This window comes from Cyprinus carpio, chromosome A10, assembly GCF_018340385.1.
Source record: "Cyprinus carpio isolate SPL01 chromosome A10, ASM1834038v1, whole genome shotgun sequence".
Classification (NCBI taxonomy): Eukaryota; Metazoa; Chordata; class Actinopteri; order Cypriniformes; family Cyprinidae; genus Cyprinus; species Cyprinus carpio.
This window is the reverse complement of record NC_056581.1, coordinates 15,786,289-15,808,069: the sequence shown is the minus strand read 5'-3', so window position 1 is coordinate 15,808,069 and position 21,781 is coordinate 15,786,289. Positions and strand designations below refer to the sequence as shown.

Below are 21,781 nucleotides of genomic sequence, written 5' to 3'. Positions count from 1 at the left end.
TTCAAGCATTTATGATTTCCCACCTACCTTTTTGCCGCTCTTTTCCTCACGCTCATGTTAAGACTTATAATTGAGTAAATATAGGACAGGTTATCACATACAGACAGACTTACCTCAGCGAATCTGTTCTCCAGGATAATCAGCAACCATATCCGTGTTTTGAATTTGTGCTATGAATAAGTTATTTTCATCCGCTTGCGTCTGACTGACTGTGTTGCACTTAGCAGCCACTAGAAGGCGCAGATCAGCATTTCATCGTTTGCAACCAAGGAAAAAATAAAAACTGAAATGACAAAACTCTTATTTTGTTAGTTCAAGGTACCATGTTTTATTAAATGTAATAAATCATCTTTGAAGTACCAAAATAAAAAGTTCAACATTCCAAAATACAAAGACCAGATCCCAAAACGCCTTCCAGCGCTCAGTTTAAGTCGTTTAGACTGTAATCGTGTCTGTGGTCTGCTCAGCTAGAGTAGTCGCCTACTACCAAGTGACATCTTTTAGAGATAGCAGCATCAGAAACACATAATACACATAAGCACAGTGTCAGTGTTGGGCAGACGGGTGTGGAGATGTTCTAGAAGCAAATTAAAAAGTCTGATTATAGAAATACATGGATGTGACACTAGAATGTAACCAATTCTAATTGTGACCGATTAAAATGATAAACAACTAAATCAATATTGTTTACATTCAAAGAAAAAACTGGAACGCTGAAGAACATTTAAAAGAAAATGCAAGAAAAACTGAACAGAGGAAAATATATCCATATAGCATACTTTGTGTACATCTTTTTTCACATGTATATAAAATCATATACGTTTCATCGATACAAATTTTCCTTTATATTTGTTTGTCTAGCCAGTACCACAGACATCATAACTTGAATTTGTCTACAGAATTCACAGCAACAAAGGGCATCTAGAGGAATCATTTATTTTCCTCTTCATCTTATCGTTATCTAGAAAATGTAAATATGCACAAAAAGGGAAAGAAACGTAAGTAAAATCACGAATGCAATAGAGAACTGTGATACGTAAATCCATGTAGCACCGCTTGTGGAAATCAACACAACACACCAAAACACAGACATCTTTCATGGTATTGCTGGAGATGAAGAACATTGAAATCAAAGCTGTCTTTTTGACCAACATTGAAAACTGAATATTTTGCTAATAAAACCTACCAGGGTTTAAAGGTGAACTAAGAAATTTTTACCAACTTCTGTAGTGCTTTTGACAAATGTTTTAATATTGTACACTCAGGTGAGAAAGGTTTCTTAATGTTGAGATCACATGACCAGCCTAACTTCCTTTACCTTAGTAACCACCCTATTATCGAAATAATTTAATTAATCGAAAATGACTTAGCACACCTTTAATTATCTTATATACACAGCACAATGGAGACAAACCAACCACACGCCTGACATTCGGCAGATTCTGCAAAATTTGGTAAAAAAAAATAATAATTGAGGATCCAGTAATAAGCTACATAGTGGCAGATGCTGGATTCCAGTGACACTGTGAAAAAATACGATACAGTTTCTATCAACTTGCTATAAATAACTCTTCTGCTAGCTGGTCATTTGATCCGGTGTGGTGGATGCTGATTTTGTGGTATAGCAATAGCCGATTTAATACATGAAAACAACACGCTTGTATAATAATATAGCACGTAAAAACATAATCCAGAAGCCGTTCTGCACATTTCTACTTTGGCACCTACAGTACCTTCCCCTTTCACGGCAATGGTTTTCACTGTTTCTACGACAACATGCATCTTAATGGCAATCGGTTTCTCTACACGCACACGTAAAGATTTCTAATATTGCACATACAATAAGACATTTCCAAAAAGTTTACAGCAATGTACTGTAAACCACTTAAACGTTCATATTTTTTATACGTTATTCCTCTAAAATCACTTTCTTCCCTGGGTTAGTGACCGCAGAAATTATTTCAAACGTGTCAATGAATGACCAAATAAAAATGGGCAGCAGGAAATGCCCGCTCTGTAAAGAAGGTGTGCGCAGTACTGGTTTCCACCACTTTGACTATAGAGGGGCAGTTCATTGGTCCAGTCGTGGCACCAGCCTGCTCGGTCAAGCAGGAAGCATCTTCCAGTAGAGGTGATGCTCACCCGTTAAGACTTGAAGACATGCACCGCCCGCACCACATACTGCCTGCAGATGGGGCACTCGTTCATCCTCTTGCCGCACTTGGTGCAGGTGACCATGTGACCGCACTCCAGCAGAACGCAGTCTATCACGGCATCCATGCAGATACGGCAGAGGGTCTCATCAACGCCGCCCAGCTGAGCTACTTGCACACCATCTGGAAGTATATAATATATAGAAGGTTTGAGATCTTGTTTAATAGTCTATCGATCTTGTTTTTCTGTTCTGCTTGTGTGTAATGAGGTTTTCATTTCACCTTGGGAAAGATTTTTGTACATAGTTGCATATGCAATGACATTTTACAAGAAATTTACAAAAATACACAAGAGATTTTGAGCAGTAAAATGTGATAATTTTCATTTTCACATTTAATTTTTTTAATTAAATTTAATTAAATTAATTAAATTAAAATGCTTTAAAGAAATGTTCCAGGTTCAATACAACTTGAAACTTAATCATAAGCATGTTTTGATTATGAGAGAAAATGTTTTCGACTTGTCACGTCATTTAATAAAAACATTTAAAAGTGAAAATAAATGAGAGCACGCATGTTAAATATTTAAATGTCACGAAAATGTGAATGACATTAATTCTTCTTTAAAAAAAGATCAATTAAGGAATTTTATTTTCAGTTTTATTTTCTTTAAAAATAAAGAAAAAAAAATTGAATTATTTAAATTACATTTAAATTCAGTTAAAAAATTTATATGTTAAAATGCTTTAAAGAAATGTTCTGGGTTCAATACAACTTTAAACTACATCAAAAGCATTTTAAAGTTTTGATTATAGATTTGATTACATCCCATAATTTAATAAAAGCAGTTATAATGGAAATAAGTAGGGACATGTGCATGAAATATGTAAAAGAAGAAATGTTCATTTTTGTTAAAGAACATTAATTCTTCTTTAAAACTTAAGACAATAAATTAAAACATTTTATTTGCAATTTTCTTTTCTTTAAAAATAAAAGAAAATTCAGAAATATTTTTATATTAAACAGAATGAGACAGAAAATGTGCTCATCCCTGATTAATAAAAAAAGCAGTTATAGAAATAAATAAGGAAATGCACATTAAATATCTAGAAGCAGAAATATCTAAAAGTGAATTTTTGTTAAAGGAAATTAATTCAGACATTAATAAAAACTTTTTTTTCAATTTAATTTAATCATTTTACTTATAAAACTGTAATTTTTGTTTTAAAAATAAACTCAGCAAAAAGTAAATATTTTCTGTATTACTGAACCTGGACAGACACTGTCTTTCTTATTTAATATCCTTTTAACCGGTCGATATCAGCGGTCAAACCTTTTAATGCATGAGAAACAGTATGTGCTTTCAACTCTCCTCTATGGCAGACTAAACCAGTATTTGCTTTATTATCTCTATTAATTGCTCTATAAAAAAAACAAAACAAAAAGGTGCACATCCCTCAAGCATATGAAACTTGGTCCTTCTCCAAAAAGCCACTTAACATATTGTCTGAGACCGGATAGCTATAATCTTTGAATCATTTTGGGCGGTTTTCCAAGCAGTGTTAATATAATTAATGAAGGCAAGGTGCAATTACAGTAATGTGACAAGCTATAAAAAGACAGACAGATCCTATTAGGAGCACAATTCATGACACAAATGTGATCATGCACGTGGAAACCACATATCAAACTCTCCCAGCATGCATTGGGAGGAGTCACTTTTCATTCATGGTAATGAATTGATGGTAATGATAATGTTGGAGCCACATTAAAAAAAAAGGCAGAGTCTTACCTTCAATACCTCCATTACATATAGGAGGAGGGTAAGCTATGACTTTGATTGACAAACATAATAGTGGAAGAGTTAGTATTATTAGCACTGGATAGCTAACGTAAGCTCACATGCATACAGTTTAAATACATGTACTTATTATAAGGTTAGGGTTAGGATTAGGGTTCGGCTTAGGGTTACTTGCATGTAATTATGCATAATTAATTGTTATTATAATAGTAAGTACATGTAATGTGTAACAAGGACACCTTAAAATAAAGTGTTATAATACTACTATAATAGTATATAAATAACACTGTACAATGTATCACAATATTGGTCTGCTTACCTGCAGCTAGGCTGTTGCTAACATTTTCCACTGCAAGGAAAAGAAAATGAAAAGAATAAATTTTATGGAGAGCAGAAGCCTATTTGAAAATCACATTAGCCACAGCTGATCTTGGCCTGATCCTTGACTGATTCAATTTCATAGTCAGTCAAAAAGATTCGGAGACTGTAATAGAATGGCTGCATTCTTTGTCATCCATCACTCTTATTGACCCTGGACCACAAAACCAGTCTTAAGTGTCAATTTTTCGAAATTGAGATTTATACATCATCTGAAAGCTGAATAAATAAGCTTTCCATTGATGTATGGTTTGTTAGGATAGGACAATATTTGTCTGAGATACAACTATTTGATTATCTGGAATCTGAGGGTGCAAAAAAATCTAAATATTAAAAAAATTGCCTTTGAATTTGTCCAAATAAATTCTTAGCAATGCATATTACTAATCAAAAATGTAATTTTGATATAGTTACGGTAGGAAATTTACAAAATATCTTAATGGAACATGATCTTAATATCCTAATGATTTTTGGCATAAAAGAAAAATCAATAATTTTGACCCATACAATGTTTTTTTTTTGGCTATTGCTACAAATATACCCCAGCGATTTAAGACTGGTTTTGTAAGCTTTTTTGTCAGCTGTGCTCTTTTTAGCCTAAAGATCTACAAAAGCTGCCCAGAGCTTTCTTCTCATTATTCTGCTGATTATACAGCCAGTAGAAAATAAAATGGTCATATAAAGCACCCAATGAACCTTTCATGCACTATTCTACTAATTCACACTACTCTAATAATTCAACATATAGAGTATCTTTGAGAAAGATGAAGTTGCTTAGTAAAGTAATATGTTATTAAATCATGTTCTATATATAAAAAAACAACATCTTACACTCTTAAAAATAAAGGTTCTTTATAGGCATGTATGGCTCCATGAAGAAACTTTGCATTGCACAAAAGATTGTTTATTCTAAAAAAAAAGTTCTTTAGATTACTAAAATGTTCTTCACATTAAGAAAAATTATTCTGTTAAGAACTGTTCACTGAAGGGTTCTTTTGAGAATCCAAAAACCCTCTTTTGGAAGCTTTAACAATTACAATCCTTTTTTGCCTATGAATATTTTTGGGTGACAACTAGAGCACAAGTGGATTACTTAGGGGAGAGATCTACACTTTCTGTGTCACATCGGGTCTTACTCGATCTTCTGTTGAGTTGGTTCTCTCTGTAGAGACGATGGACGCGCTCCACCAGCTCCCATTTCTCACAGCAGCCTGAGTAGTTGACAAAGTTGCGAGCGAGAATCTCCTTCAGCTGTCGCACCGTCAGGCTCTCGATGTCATCCTCGTGGGACAGGTCCGAGAGGGAGGCACGTGCACATCTCTGCGTCGCTGGGCTGCCCTGCTTGGGGACAGATGTAGACATATAGCATTTAACTGCAGTCCACGTTGATATTACACAAGACTGCTCATTTTTAACTCTGCAGAAGTATTTGCCAAACACTAAGCAAAGTTATGGGATGATGCTGAATTATTAATGATAATGGATGCTCAGTGAGAATCGAGAGGTTTTACAGTAACCCAGTCGTCTTCACAGTAAGTGGCACAAACACTCATCGCATGCAGATTTTGTCAGAAGGAAACACAGGCATGCTTTGTTCTCACCTCCATTATGTCGTCATGAGGCTCCAGGTGGAGGAGGGAAACTGATGCAGCATCTGCATGTTCCTGGAGACAAAACACAGAATCAAGAACTTTGATCAGATTCATTGACTAAAACCTGGTTGAAGTCAGAGTGCATGTTCAGACACACTGAGCCGGGATGTGAGTCCAGATTCCACCATCTCTCCTCTTTAGTGTTTGTATTTATGGAGAAAACAATTCTATGGATAAAAAAAGCCTATGCTAAATGAATAAATTCAATACATGTAAATAAAAGTTTACTTGATTTAATATATGAAATATTTTTATGAAAATTTCAGAATACAAGCCATATTAAACAACACATTTTACTTAAAAAAAAACAAAAAAAAAACATTAAATATTATAAATATTAAAAACGTTCAAAAGTATGGGGTCGGTAAAATCTTTTATTACTTTTAAAAGAAAAATACAGAAAAATACAGCAAAAACCATAATATATTTATATAACATTTTTGTTATTTTAATATATTTCAAAATGTGATTTATTCCTGTGATGCAAAGCTAAATTTTCAGCATCACTACTTTAGTGTCACATGATCCTTCAGAAATCATTCTAATATGCTGCTCTGCTGCTCAATAATTTAATATAATACATAATATAATAAAACAATATAATACAATGCAGAAATAAATATAAAAAGTCCCAAAATACATTTCAAAATATTTAAAATATTGTAAATAATAAATACATTTAAATATCTAAATATATTTCGATTTATATTGTACTAAAAATCGCCTAATTACATTATAAATTTAATTTAATCTTAAAGTAAATCAGAAAAATATTATCCATTCTTCTGGAATTGGGAAGTGTTTACCATGTTACACAAATAATCTCCTATATGAAATTACTTGAGGGCACTTAAAAAATAAAGTAAAATCAACATTCGCTTTAAATCTCTTTTACAACTGTGAGTAACCTCTGTGTGTGTCGGTACAGTTTAATTAAAGCATCTTCCCATCACTTCTCTTGGTTCTGTAAACTGCACATCAAATAACGCCAAATTACAGAGTTCCTTTCCTGTGTCACTCACACAAGAACCGTTTGGTCTCTCTCTTTCTCTATTTGCCGCATTCAGAACAATTAGCTAATGGCCCTGTGTTCTTCCTGTCTGCTGTCTTTATGAGAAGACTCAGCACATGCACTGATCTCACACATGGGCCACACACAGACGGCGTGCAGCTTCGCTGGCTGGCTGCGTATTAATAATGAATGGGTCAGTCTGCCAATTCAGGCTCTGAAGTCACACTGGACCATCACAGTCTCTTCTCGAACACACGCAGATGCTCTTTAAAACTTCAGGCCAATTTTACGTAGTTATCGAACTTAGCCATTTGCCTCTTAAACTCATTTGCACTTAAGTGTAAGTGTTTTAAGTCGCATCAAGCAGGAATTATCCGACAACCTGTTCCAGCATTATATAACCTGCTCAGCATGTCAGATCTAAAAAAAAAAAAAAAAAAAAAGGGCAAGGCTTAAACGTCACGGCTAGTCTCGTGGGGTACAGCTGTTCACGCACGTATGGATGAATCTTTAGTAACTGAGGGTTGTAAGCAGCTTAATAACTGTCCAGACAACAGGAGTCAATAGATTATGGTGTAGAAATGTAGAAAATTGAGAAGAAATCCTCACTTGATGTATTCAGAAACATGCTACTTTTTCAAGAAAGTGAAAACAACGAAGTGCAACTCGTGACTTGTGCAAAAAAACAGTCCAATCTCCCAATACGGAAGTAGCTAAAACAATAACAGCAATCAAACAATATGGTCAGATATATTTAACAATATTTACAGGAATTAAATTAGTTTGTTTTTTTTGATTTGGCATGTATAAGAAGCAAAATGCAATGCGCATGTTAAAAGTAAGCATGCTAAATTATGTGACAAAATGCAATGAACATTTATAGTAATTTTATACAGTAAAGTAATACATTAGAAATCAAGATTTTTGGAAAAAAAATGTTCAATGTCAAAATGCTTTTTTGTAACGTAATGTCATTTTACATTAGCCATTTGTAAGCTGAACAGCCAAAAATGTTTTTTTTTTTATATTGCTCAATTTAGTGGTACAGAAATTATAAAATTATTCAAAAATAAATAAATCACATAAAAAAAAAAGATAACTTCTAACCCAAGATAACTTCTATTATTTAAAAATAAAAAATAAATGTAAAATAAATAAATAAATATTGTAAACAATAAATATATGTATACATATTTTTTTAATTAAAATTCATTACAATAGGTAATACGTTTAATTACAAAACAAAACAAAACAAAACAAAACAAAACAAAATGCTTGGCACTGTGTACTGCACATATTCTTGGCTCTTGTGACAATTTGCTTGTGATGTTGTGATTATTTTTATGTTGACTGTTAAATTAATATAAATGTGAATTGATACATTTAAAAGTAAATGAAAATAAAATATAATAAAAAAAATATTTATTTTCCTTATTTTGAAGTCACTTCGAATAAAAAGTGTCCGCTAAATGAATACATTTAAAAGTAAATATAAATAAACAAAGTAAAACGAACACTGAAATGCAAGGGAACACATTGCCGACATGACGTTTCTTCCGGATAGCGCCTCACCTGATTGGTTGTCCCTGAGTTATCACTGTGACTGAGAGCCTCTCCCTGAGACGTGGCTACAGACAGCGCCGACTGCTGGGAGGAGGATCGTGCCGCGGAGGCGGGCGGCGTGGAGAGAGAGCGCGGAAGTGAGGGCAGACTGTCTGTATCTGCTTCTGCCTCCTCTTCTTCCTCCTCATCCTCCCCCATCTCCAGCTCGGCGCTCAGATGGCAGAGCACGAGGTCCACCAGATCCTCTTTCTCCCTGCAGGTGTCCGTGTTGATGTTTCGCAGCGTGAGGTACTGCCGCAGGTCTTTAACGCGGAGCCGCATTAACCTGGGCCGCTGGAAGGCCGTGCCCCACAGCAGGTGGCAGGTGGTGCAGCGCCGCAGGTTCTCCTGCAGCACAGAACACAGCGAGCAGAAGCTCTTCTTGCAGTCTGAGCAAACATGCTGCGAAGAGAGAAAGATAATGAATCATTAAACAGCAAACTAATAGGTGTGCATTAGACTGGCGATTTAATTACGTCATACTTTAGTTGTTTTGATTGACACAGAAGCAGCATAAACTTAATTTTTCAAGACACTTTCTAACTCTCTGAAGCAGCTGTGGAGTCTCTGTTGGCAAGCTTGGTGGTGGTTATCAAATGCCACCATGCTGATGAATGAGCTGCTCAATCAAACCATTGCACTTTAGCGTAATGTCAGTTCTATCCATCACATCTGAATATGTGAGAATATGTGTGCTGCAGATGCATCACACTGTCTTGACATCGGAGCGTCTGCAGACAGGTGTAAAAGTGCTGATATCAGTTCAAAAAAGTTAATGCTCTGATCTTTCATCACTTCAGTCCTTTCCAACGAAATGAGGAATGCCAGACTGAAGTGGCAAATCAGTGTTTCTTCCACCTCTAGTCACAAGCAATACTGTGCTATATATACACATACACACATATAAACATTATATATATATATATATATATATATATATATATATATATATATATATATATATATATATATATATATATATATATATATATATATACACACACACACACACGATTATTTGTTTTTGAGAGAAGTCTCTTATGCGCATCAAGGCTGCATTTATTTAATCAAAATATAGTAAAAACTTTCATAATATTTCTATTTAAAATATATTTTTTTATTTCAACATATTTTTAAATATGATGTATTTCTGTGATCAAATATGAATTTTCAGCATCATTACTCCAGTCTTCAGTGTCACATGATCCTTCAGAAATCATTCTAAAATGCTGATTTGCTCCATTTATTATTATTATCAGCGTTGAAATCAGTTGTCATTTATGTCATCTCTCTACTTTCACTATCAGAAAAATCCTAAAATCATACTCCACAAACCCCAGGCGTCCTACCTTTCGTCTGAACACGGAGAAGGCCAGTCCGCAGGCTTTGCACGCCAGGCCTGCGCTTCCTGAGGTGGTGCTGCTGGGTGGGTAGGTGGAGTAACCAGCGCTGGGGGCAAAGCGGAACGGCCCGGCTCCGGCTCCAAAGCCCGGCTGCTGAGTGCGGACCGCCCCTGTGCCCATCACCTCGTTCAGCAGCCCACAACATGACGCCCACATGGAGGAGGCCCCCGCCTGGAGAAGAATGATATGTTAATAAAGATAAGTTCAGATATAGGGGCAGGTATTGAGATAAATTTCACAATTCAAGTTCCATTTATTTGGATATATACCAGGTAAAGCGCACGTAAATTTTCTCAAGGAAAAAATATATCCAAAAACTGTATTTAAGTTATATAAATGTTTAAAAAAAAAAATTTAAATAATGTTTAAGGAATGTTCTTATAACTTGATTAATATTTGTGAAAACATTCTGAGAACATTCTCAAAACATCCTTATGTTAATTTTACTTTGAACATCCTAAGAAATATTTTTGTAACCTTTAAATTATGTTATAATGACAACTAGAAAACAGGACCTTTTAACGATCTTAGAATATTAAAACAAACATTCAAATAACGTTATATTGTGGGTGAACATAAAGTTGTTAGAATGTTGTTTTTGTAACATTTAAATAATGTTCTAATCACAACAAGAAAACATTTAAATGTTTTAGAAACATTTCAAAACAATGTTCCCACAACGTTTTTAAAACCTAAGTTTGTTCCCTGGGTATTCAGATATGGAGCGTGTTATGAAGCATAGCCAAAAACTATCCTGTACTTTACCCAGAGGGCTGATTTGTTTGCCGGACACAGATGAAATCAGGCACATATATTTCACTGAGCTTCACATTATGTAACTTGTCCATCATAAACAACTGAATGCACTCAACTTCAACACTCATAAACTCTGCTAGTGATCAACTTAAATGAATCAATGCTCTGCAGACCTTAAGTGAATCCTCAAGAAACATGATACAGTGTAAATGGCTGTTAGGGCAAGACAAGACCCGACTCATTCTTAGCGTGCATTTGTAGCGTTAAAGCAGTGTCAGTACAGCAAAACAGCCATGAGAGCTAAACAGCCGAGATTAATGGACATCTCTCAGGTTTCAGCCAAATGCATGTGCAAACCAAACAATGCTTTCATAAGTTTCATAAAAAGCAGACATTACCAGGCCTATTCTTGCTCTTCAATGGTCTGGGCTTTCTAAGAGCTTTCATTTTCTTAAGGTGTAAATTTAGAAGATGTTGATTAAGTCAGTAAGCTTTCACTCGGCTGGATGTTTCATAATACTGTTGACATACGGCCTGATGATCTTCCCAGCTAGAGAAAATCGTGATCTGTCTCAATGTAAATAAACAAACCAATCCCTCCGAGAGTTGTCACGACAAAAATTGATTTTTACCTTTTATGGGCATTTTTACTGTAAAGCTATTTTTTTCTAAAAGTACGCATCATATTTTACATCTAATTCTTATATTTAATCAGTCAGAATAAAAATATATTTGGGCTGTTATCAAATAAGTATCAACAAAATTAATCTTGAAGAAACACAGAAGCTGCATCTGAAGTGTCATTTAGATGTATTTACACTGTTAATGCAGCCAAAGACTATACAGATATATATCCCTGAATAGGACTTTGATGCAGCTCAGAGGGACATGTAATGCTTTAACCTGCAGTTACAAATGCATAAATAATATTTTGATATTTTAAACATAAAACGTTGAATACTGATATTTAAAAAAAAAAAAAAATGTACAAATAAAAATTAAAAGATACTGATTGTGATTGAACCGAACAATTTAAATGGGTGATTCATTCAGGAACGAAACACTGTCATGAGAAACTCAAAACAGTGCTGTGGCTTTGTTTGGAATAATTTTTGTAGGTGAAATATAAACGTAACGTCTAAAACATAAGTCTCTTAATATTAAGATCTTGTTTATTGAACTGAAATCAATATTACATTTGTAATCATGCTGATTTTTGGAGGAAACAAACTGCACTCTTCATGTGATATTTATACATTTTCTGCCCCCATCTCTTGAAATTTGTGATCACTTTAAAATCATTTTAATAGACTGAATCATGCAGTGAAAGAACGCACTCTAAATGCGCATGTGCACTAATCTAGCTTACTAGACTTCATCACGTAATGTATGTGTGCACTCTGTAGGTCTGCTTTGTTTGGTTTTTGCGATATAGCCAATAATGTCAAATTAATAAAACAACAATTATGATATTATCACAGACCATATATATCGCACACAAAGATTTTTCAATTATTACTATTATTATTATGTTGAAAACAGCTGAGTTTTCAACATAACAACAGGTATAGGTATATGCCCCCAAAAAAAATTAAGATAAAATTATACAGACTCCAAGCTTTTGAATGGTATAGTGTATAATGTTACAAAACATTAAACCAGCAACTACACCAGGGTTTAAGTGTCTCAAACAAAACAACTTGTGGTACCAACCAGAGAGGCACAAAATCACTTTCCAGGACACTTTACTTCACTGTTACCTTGTCTTCAGTTGTGTAAAGTCAGCAAATCAGATTCATGCTTGGTCATTAAAGCTCAAAAACATGCATAAGACCTCAAAACAAACATAAAAACTTTCTACAGGCAACAACATTCATTGTTGCTTTAATCAATAAACCCTCATACATACATACAAACGCAGACAGACAGGCTACCCTGCTGACCGGCGGCTTTCATTAGCGCTTGTGACCCAACATGGCGTGATGTCTTGTCTCAGAATAACACTCCGGAGTGGGGGTGGGGGGAGGTCAGTGATGGAAGAATGCTTCTTCTGTTTAAGAACAGGACAATCGATGAGCTGAAATGAGCATACATGCCTCCTATGGTGCAGAGCGACGCAGAGAGATGGGCTTAGAGCGGATCAAAGAGTTAATTTTTTTTTTTTTATGTACTTAACGCAAACTTTAGAATGGTAGTGTACATATAGACACAAAACAAATTACCGTAGTTATCACAGTTTCTCTCAAAACTGTGGCAACTTGGTATTAACCATCACTATAATTATAAGAAACAAACATATTTATTATGTAATAAGCATACCAAATGAATTTGTATTTTCATTGTCTAACTAAACACAGTGTCTAACAACCACAATCCCTCATGCTGAAACCTGTGCTGGCAGGTCACTCATATCTCCTGTGTTCTCAGATTCTAAATAATGGTGATTGTTCATGAAGTGCAGGCTGGGTTTGAGTGGAGGCCCTCTGGCAGTGCGCTCAGTATTTGAACAGTATGGCAGTTAGCGTGATCTCCGTGTTGCGTAACATAAGGTCAGGGTATGAAGCCGCTGCTCGTGCTTCAGTCTGGCAGAGAGCCGGTGCCACAGCATCCCTCTGTCACTTCAATTAGAGCCCTGTGAGACACCTCCATCACAAAACCACTGAGAGAAACACCACATCTCTCTTCTTAGCATTTTCTGTGTATTTATGCATTTGTTAGTTGTCAGGCTTATCATAGTTAACTAAAACTAGAACAATAAAAAAAAAAACATTACTTAAAAAAAAATAAAAATTATTAAATAAAAATTATTTTCAAAACCTTAAAAAAAAATGAAGTAATGTGTTATTTTTAAACTTTGTAACGCATTTTATATTTTTATTCATTGTAGAATTGAATTAAGTATTATAATGTATTATAATTTTGGTTACAATTATCCCTGTTATATTTTGCATTAATTATTAAATGCAAAATATAAATTAAATGAAAAATACTGAATAAAACAACAAGAATATAATAATAATAATAATAATAATAATAATAATAATAATAATTCCAAATGATGTATTTTGAGATTACAGTTACACATAATTGATCACAAATTACACATAAATTAACATACAATTATTCTCATAATTTGATGGATGAATTATTAAATAAAAATGTGTTATTTAAAAACAATAAAATCAATAAATAAAAGAAACAACAATGATATAATAATAATTGCACTACTACTGATGTCAGAATAGTGCAATAAACAACTGTAAGCCTAGTAGATATGATGCATTATCACTTTCATCAGCTATGATGAATTTGTTGTCCTAAATCAAAAACATTATTGGTAAGGTCAAAAGAAGTCACCCACTGTGAATGGCTTTTAAAGATTCAACATCATGCATCAGAGAACATCAGGGTTATTTATGAGACTATGCAACTGATTATTTTTAAGTTGTATCTGCATTAAGAATATATTTGTAATGCATTATATAAAGGCTTCAAAGAAGAAATGACAGAAACGGCTGACCAAATAGAAAGAAAAACCATGACATTCACGTTCCAGAGTGTTTTTTTATATAACTGCACAAATGCATATGTCGTCTGGCTTGCAAAAGTACATCTGACCCAGCAGCACCAGCGCTGGTAGTTTCTTTTAGAGGTCTGATTCCTGATGACCTATTCTCTCACATCAGACCAAGAGCGCTTGGAGAGCTCCACGTCCTTTAAGGAAGACAGAGTGTTACAGTTCCCCTTTAGTCATGATTCGCTACACTGGGACTCATTCGAAAGCGAATCTTACTGTAAATGCTTATTTTTGACTCCAGAGAACTGAATTCAGACTTACCGCTCACGGTAATCTAGTAATCTAGTAATGTATCTAGTAATACATGTACTAGAAACTTACAACTGCATTAAGCACTGGGAATAAGACAACTCGGCAAGGTACAGTACGTTCCCCTGGAGCCTGGTGTTTCTTAAAACAATGAATCAGCACTTCTGATTTACAATGGAATGATGGAAAAGCAAATTCTCCGTCTCTCCTCGCACCTGCAGCTACAGGGCTGTATAAAGCTCAGAAAGAACTAAGTAGTGTAGAAATCCTTCAGAAAAGCATGACTTCTGATGACTTCTGTCTAATAATCATTCACATGAGAGAGCATAACTAATTACACCAGCAGACATGGGCAGCTTTGAACATGTTGGTTTTAGAAATGTTTTTTGAAGCTTACAAAAATGTTCTAAAAACGCTTTCCAAACATTCCCATTAAGTTATGGAAATAAGATTTCTGAATGTTCTCAGTACATTCAAAATGTTCTTTTTTTTTTTTAATGTTTTAAAAAAAAAAAAAAAAAATCTTGGTTATGTGAAGAGAAACCATTAAGAGAATGTTCGATTTTATCATTTTGCAAATATGATGGCTACTTTTGTTACTTTTATATTAATATTCATGTTACATTTGAATGTTCTCTTAACAATTTGAAACAATTAGTAAAATGTCCAACTAAAATATTGAAGAAAAACATTCCATGAACAATGTATAAATACATTTTTTTTTTTTGCTGATGTTTTGATAGCATTAAGACCAGATAACATTCTATTACCGTTACTGGAAGAACATTTGTTCATAACTTTGCCTGTTAGCTGTGAACAGTTCATTTAAAAATGAAAAAAAAATCAAGCCATAAAACTAATCCAAATTATACTAAATATAGAATAAAAGTCTGTTTTATAGTTTTTACAGTTTTATAGGAGCTCAACAGAGCATATTGACTATCAAAAAATCTCTTTTCATGATACAACAGCATGAGTGTAAATAAATAATGAAAAAATGTTCATTTTTGGATGACCTATTCCTTTAAAGAAGTGTAAGAACCTTGCTGGGATCTAATAAGACATCTTTAACAAATCTGTTTTTTTTTTTATTAAATGTACTTTTTTTAAAATCTTCATAATCATTAGTGGATTTTTTTTTTTTTAGCTCGTCAGAATGACTGGCATTTCCAATAATGATCATCTGGTGGAGATATGCCATCTCGTTTCCACCGCTTTTTAATATTAAACAGATGAAAGCAGATTATTTCCATCTGAAACTTTTCCAGACTTGTGTTCAACTCCTTGTCCATATATTTAAATAATGACTTCAGCTATAGTGTGGACAGATATCAAATATTTTTTTAGCAAAATAACCCAGAATATGAATGAACAGACTCAACATCATTGCCTGCTGTGAGTATAAATACACAATATCAAAGTTCCAAAATACCTACAGAAACAATTCCTAATTTAGTTAACTGAATAATTCACATATAAAACCCCAGATGCTTCTGTCTTGTGTCTGATTCGAAAAGCTTTTCTACTCAGATTAAACAAAGCACTGTCACAGAAGAGTGGTTATTCTCAGAAAAAGCTTTCTTTCAGAAGATTGTTCTTCCTTTTGCTTCCCGGGGAGAATCTGTGCTTTTTAACACACAGTGTCATTTCATAAACCACAGGGAGAAACAAAGCCAGACAGTGAGCTCTTATGAATGAGAGGAATTATTCATAAACCTGAATTATCTGACACGAGATTAACCCTTTAATTATACCCACTCACGCTTTCCTTCATGGCTGCTCCCTGAAGAAGTGAGGTCAATGCTAAGTTAAAAAAACTGCTTCATAATTTAATGGAGATAAGAGTGTAGTTGAAAGAATTTCGTCACTATGTGGTCAACTTAAGCTGATTGCTGACAAAAATCGCAATCATCTGATCAATTCTCGCCTGCAAGTACTGTAAATCACATTATCAGCAAATGCAATCACAATCAAAACAAACCTTCTCTAATCAACTTCTCCTTGTGACTGAGCAACTTTTCATATCAACTCATAACACCTCGGCCAATCACAACGATCATAATCACATGCACAATTATTTTCACAATCGTCCCTCCTTGTTCCTGCCACTATTCTGACATCATAATCACTATGCAATATTTCAGTTTGGAGGCTTTAATGAGAGGAATCACAACACAACTCAATCATTTTATTTTCATGCTTAACATTCCACTATTAAGACATCATATAGTTCAGTCGTGATGTTTTAGTGTTAGAATTATGTTTTAGTGTCCATTCATATCAGCCTAGCCAAGCATAACAAACATTTTCATCACTATTGTGATGTCATAATCACTACGTGATAATTAAAAGGAGACATTTTAACCATCACTGTCTGGACTCCTGGTCCAGTTATAACAGCTCCGCCAGACATCACAAATAGAATCACAATCATTTTCACTACGGTGATGTCATAATCACTTTGCCATGTTTGGAATGTGACATCTTATTACAGAAATCACTTCCATTCCCTCATGACTGTCTGAACTGAATGTGCATTATAAAATTCTAAGAAGATTCTAGCAATCATCAAAATCAGAATCACACTCATTTTCCTAACTCTGCTGACATCATAATCACCATACACACAATTAAACTGAGACATGTTTGTAGGAGAATCTATCTGAGTTTCTGGTCCATTAAGATGATCCTGACTTTTTTCACTGTGTTATAATTTTTTTGTGACATTATAGTTGAGGAAATCACTTCTGTCACTCATGACTGTCTGAGCTGCTTGTCCATTCATATCAGCTCATCCAGCGACTGCTGGCATAGTCTATCCTCCAATCTCATTAGTGCTGCGATAAACTGGGTTATGATGAGCACTGCTGGATGTACACTCTGTTCCTAGCGTCCGCTGGACAAACCGAGCTGCACCTGTCCTGATATCTGCTGACTCCGATAGCAGCGAAGCTCCTGCTAAACGATAATAAATACAATGCAGCTGTCACCCAAGCAAACACTCTTAATGCAAGAGCGTGCAGAATTGTTATTTGCAGACGTCATTTGATGCATCCAATCTAATGCAACTCTTAAGAAGTCAGGCTGTTGTCATATTAAACATCAAACAGCCTACGGATTTTTTTTTGTTTGTTTCCACGCAGATGACAAATCTCGCCGATAACAATAAAAATGTGGCATCTGTTTCTTTTTACATACCTTCATTGCAACTCCCGTCCGCGAATACTGTCGAATACTAAAGTGATTTTCATCGTAAGGACGCTTAGGAACACTCCATTACGTCTTCCCTTTCTATCTTCCTTCTGTATGTGTAGATAACGTAATGGCAAGCGCGTCTCAGCCAATCCTGAAATAGCAAGACCCGCTGGTATGTATAGCAGCCAATCGGCGTCGCTCTCGCCGGCGAGTGGGCGTGTCTTAGCGACACTCACGTGGGCAGGCTTTGGTTTGATGCAGCGACACTAGCGTGACCCTCAACTGTTTCTCACTCTCAACATATTTGCAAACAGATTGTGTAAAACGATGATAATTATGTCCAGCTCTAATTAGCATTTCCCTACGCGTGATAATTAAATCTCCACTCTCAGTTTCATTAATAAGGAAATTATCTCAATGTGTCTCAACTAAATTGGCGTCAGACGTTTTAAACAAACTTTTTTTATGATATACCTGCGACGTGCATAAATATATACATATACAATACTATATGAATATTAAAAAAAAGTATTAAATGATAACGTTCCTGTGATAAATGATAAAGTTTTGTTTTTATTTGCTTAACTTCCGTCGATGGCGTGCTGTTGCTATGGTTACCTCTTTAGGAGAACGCGATTTATTTCCGCTAGCGTTTATTTAGCGCGCTCTGATTAACTTTTAATCTAAATTTTGTGGCAGTTTCTTCGCTCTACAGTCCACACTGGAACGTGCTGGAATGTTCTAGCAGTGACGAGGTATTTCACAATTATTAATCCTCACAAACAGCTGCTCTTAATACTTTAATACTCAAACACCGTATGTTTCAAAACTCATATTAGCTGACAGTTAATGTTTTAACATGTCAAGACAAACCACTTGAACTCAGAATGTATTTAGAAATACATATTTAATAACATGCTTTGAATAAATTAATACAGTTAATACAGCATGCTCATCAACTTTCATAATTAAAATGAATTTAATATTTCAGTTCCTTCAGGGCTGAACAGCTCTACGTTTCGACGTCGCATTGCAACACGTCACTGTTTTGAAATGAAAGCAGGTCATCTAGTGGCCAGAAAAGTGAAAGACAATCCGTACAGATACAGCATATTGTTGAATTCAAAATTATTTAAGGAACCAGATTTCTTCTAGAAGCATCTCTGATTAATTTACAGTTTATTTTATATATTTGATATGATCTCTAAAACATACATGTAGAATGTGTACGCTCACATTTAAATACACAGTACAGTTTTAATGAGAAAATAGCTGGGGATCATGTGTGATCTTTATTATGCAAATGAGCCACAGTGTTACATGGGACAGTGACCACAGGGAGAGAAAATTCAGTGGTTTACATCCACATTCATCTGTCTGTCTGTCTGAAAGAGAGAGAGAGAGAGAGAAAAACAAAAACAAAGTTCATACCATTCAAATGCAGTGTCAGATTACAAGCAAGATTGTTTCTGATACAAGTGAAAGAAGGCAGAACATTTGCCATCTGTCAGAGTGAAGTCATGCATGATGTACTTGTCAAAGTAAACAAACCTGAGAAACAAGTGGGCAAGTTAATGAAATTTGATTCCATCTGAAGACTTGAGGCACAAATTCCTAACAGTTCGTTATGACGGCCTTCGGCACAAGTCCACGAGAATCAGACCAGTCCTCTGCTCAATCTGAGAGCGTTGCAACCTGGAATTAAACCACACCATGCTGGTTTCGTCCGGCCAGAGGAGAACTGGCCCCCCGACTGAGCCTGGTTTCTCCCAAGGTTTCTTCTCCATTCTGTCACTGATGGGTTTTGGTTCCCTGCCACTGTCACCCTTGGGTTGCTTAGTTGGGAACACAATTTAATGCAAAATGTTGACTTGATTGCACTATTGGAAGAGAACTGAACTGAGCTGGATGATGACATCACTGAATCAACAATGAACTGACTTTAACTGAAAACTTTTCTATTGTCCTCTTGCATTATCAGCAGACGTTTTTCCTGTTTAACACTGTAAAGCTGCTTTGACACAATCTGTATTGTATAAAGCGCTATATAAATAAAGGTGACTTGACTAGACTTGAAAGTGCCTTCAGCTTTGAAGCAACCTCAGTGAGAACTAAATGATTTAGTGGAAACTAATTAGGAATAAAACAAAAAAAAAAACGATATACTTCTAAAAGACATTTATGTTTGTATGTGTGGACGTTCTAAAATGTATTTACAGTTTTTTAAAATATTTTCTTTGCATGTTAAAGCAATTCAAACTGTTGTCCAATCGGGGGCGACATTGACCATAAAACGTGAACCTTCAGGAGACAAACTGTGAGTTTTAGTGTAACTGGAAACTGGATTAATGAATGGAAGGATACAGTTTTACAGTTACCGATCAGTCAAAAGCCTAAAACTTACCTAAAACATTCATGAACCTCTGTAGCCTAAATGACAGGATAAAACATTTTGACAGTGTTTTTAATAGACAGATTTTAATAATAGTTTACTCTTTTATTGAGGCTACTGTAAGTACCTTAAACCTTAATACTAAACTTTGCTTTTTCATTGAAATGTTTTTCCATTATTAATATGAATCTAATTTCAGTTTTAAGTGTTTCATGTTTTTAAATTGATTTTAATTTAATCATTACATTTTTAATGTAATCGTCATTAGTAACTTCACGGTGTAAATTCAAACCTCATGTGCACATGTTGTGTCTGAATAAACAGAATGACACAATGTATGTTACAGGAAACAGCAAGAAGAGTCACACCAGTCTAGCTACATTTTTTTTCCCCAGAACTTTTCTGGTCTTCCAGGGAAACTATAACTTGCATGCAATGTTTCATGCTGAAATTCCCTGATGTCATTAAGATCTGGGTTTCTTGAGTTGTTTTTATTAAGCCCCTAAAAGGTGCACATAAAACCGGAAGACACTGACACACTGATAAAGAAATGCACCCCAGAGACAGGCCTTGACCAAAAAAAGATGTTTTCCCAACAAAGATAAAGAAAGTCAAATTACAAACACAAGGAGCAAAGCAACCACAAGTGCTCTAACTTATGTCTCAAGGCACAGTTTACAAAGGGCAGTGGACTCTCATCAATTATACGGCGCATCTGCACTTCAGATGACTCCAGCTGTTTCCTGTGCAGTTAGAGAGTTGAACGCATCAAAGGTTATTTACTTTTTCAGGGTTATTTAAACCAATGAACTAATCCAAACCTACTACATATGAGAGTTTAATTCCACACCAAATTTAAAAAATTATAATTTATAATATTTTCATTTAAATCACCTCTCTATATATTCGAACTGCCATTAATCTACTTAACCATATGATGCATGAATGATTAATGAAATTATTAAGCAAATTAATTATGAAGGGGTAACAATCTTGCCTCATTTTGCTTCAAAACAAATATAATCATTCCCGGTTTTGTAATTTTTTGAACAAGCTTTTTGTATTTAGTTACTTGTTTAACATTGTTCTATTGTTATATGATTAAGGAGCTATATGAATAAAACAATCCTGTACAGCAGTATAAGAAGAAGAATAAGTTGAGTGTATGTAAAAAAAAAGAAAAGCTAAAATAAAAAGATAATGAGAATGCTACATTAGTGAATAAGAGCTCTGTATGTGGTGTGGAGATCCAGCGGCTGCATGTGAAAGCTGCCAGCTGTAGAAATGACTTATGGAGTCTCATTAAGAAAGTGCTGTCTGCTAACACAGAGCACTGTTCTCATTAAGCAAACAGAGACACTCAGAAACCCTCGGTATTGATCACACCAGGATGAGAAATGTAGAGAGGAAGAAAACCCTCATCAAAAAGAGCCTTTTGTTTAGCATGGGCCAGCACTACAGACTGGAAAGCATATACTCACTAGGTAAAATACTGTGGTAATACCATGTTTTGAATATAAAACAGACACTGATATTCTTTTTTTAATACCATATATAGTAAAATATCATCGTGTATGAGTATGGAAACCACGGTGTTACTGTTTTTGTAAG

The 21,781-nt window shown here is 34.7% G+C and overlaps 1 protein-coding gene across 4 annotated transcripts; it reads right to left on the bottom strand.

Annotated features, from left to right (window-relative positions):
- Positions 1-298: 298 nt before the first annotated feature.
- LOC109091065 (E3 ubiquitin-protein ligase RNF34-like) lies at positions 299-18,003 on the bottom strand. 4 transcript variants are annotated; one of them, XM_042765392.1, is made up of 8 exons: positions 17,782-18,002; positions 9,948-10,172; positions 8,569-9,000; positions 5,934-5,996; positions 5,469-5,673; positions 4,274-4,303; positions 3,946-3,987; positions 299-2,336 (listed from the first exon to the last, which is right to left on the bottom strand). In XM_042765392.1, exons 1-8 carry the CDS (start codon positions 17,785-17,787, stop codon positions 2,146-2,148), a joined length of 1,194 nt encoding a protein of 397 aa, XP_042621326.1. In that variant the 5' UTR covers positions 17,788-18,002; the 3' UTR covers positions 299-2,145. The 4 variants fall into 4 exon arrangements, with proteins under 4 accessions (XP_042621326.1, XP_042621327.1, XP_042621328.1 ...); XM_042765393.1 differs by having other exon boundaries at positions 5,469-5,670; positions 17,782-17,995; XM_042765394.1 differs by lacking the exon at positions 3,946-3,987 and having other exon boundaries at positions 17,782-18,003.
- Between the last annotated feature and the right edge of the window lie 3,778 nt (positions 18,004-21,781).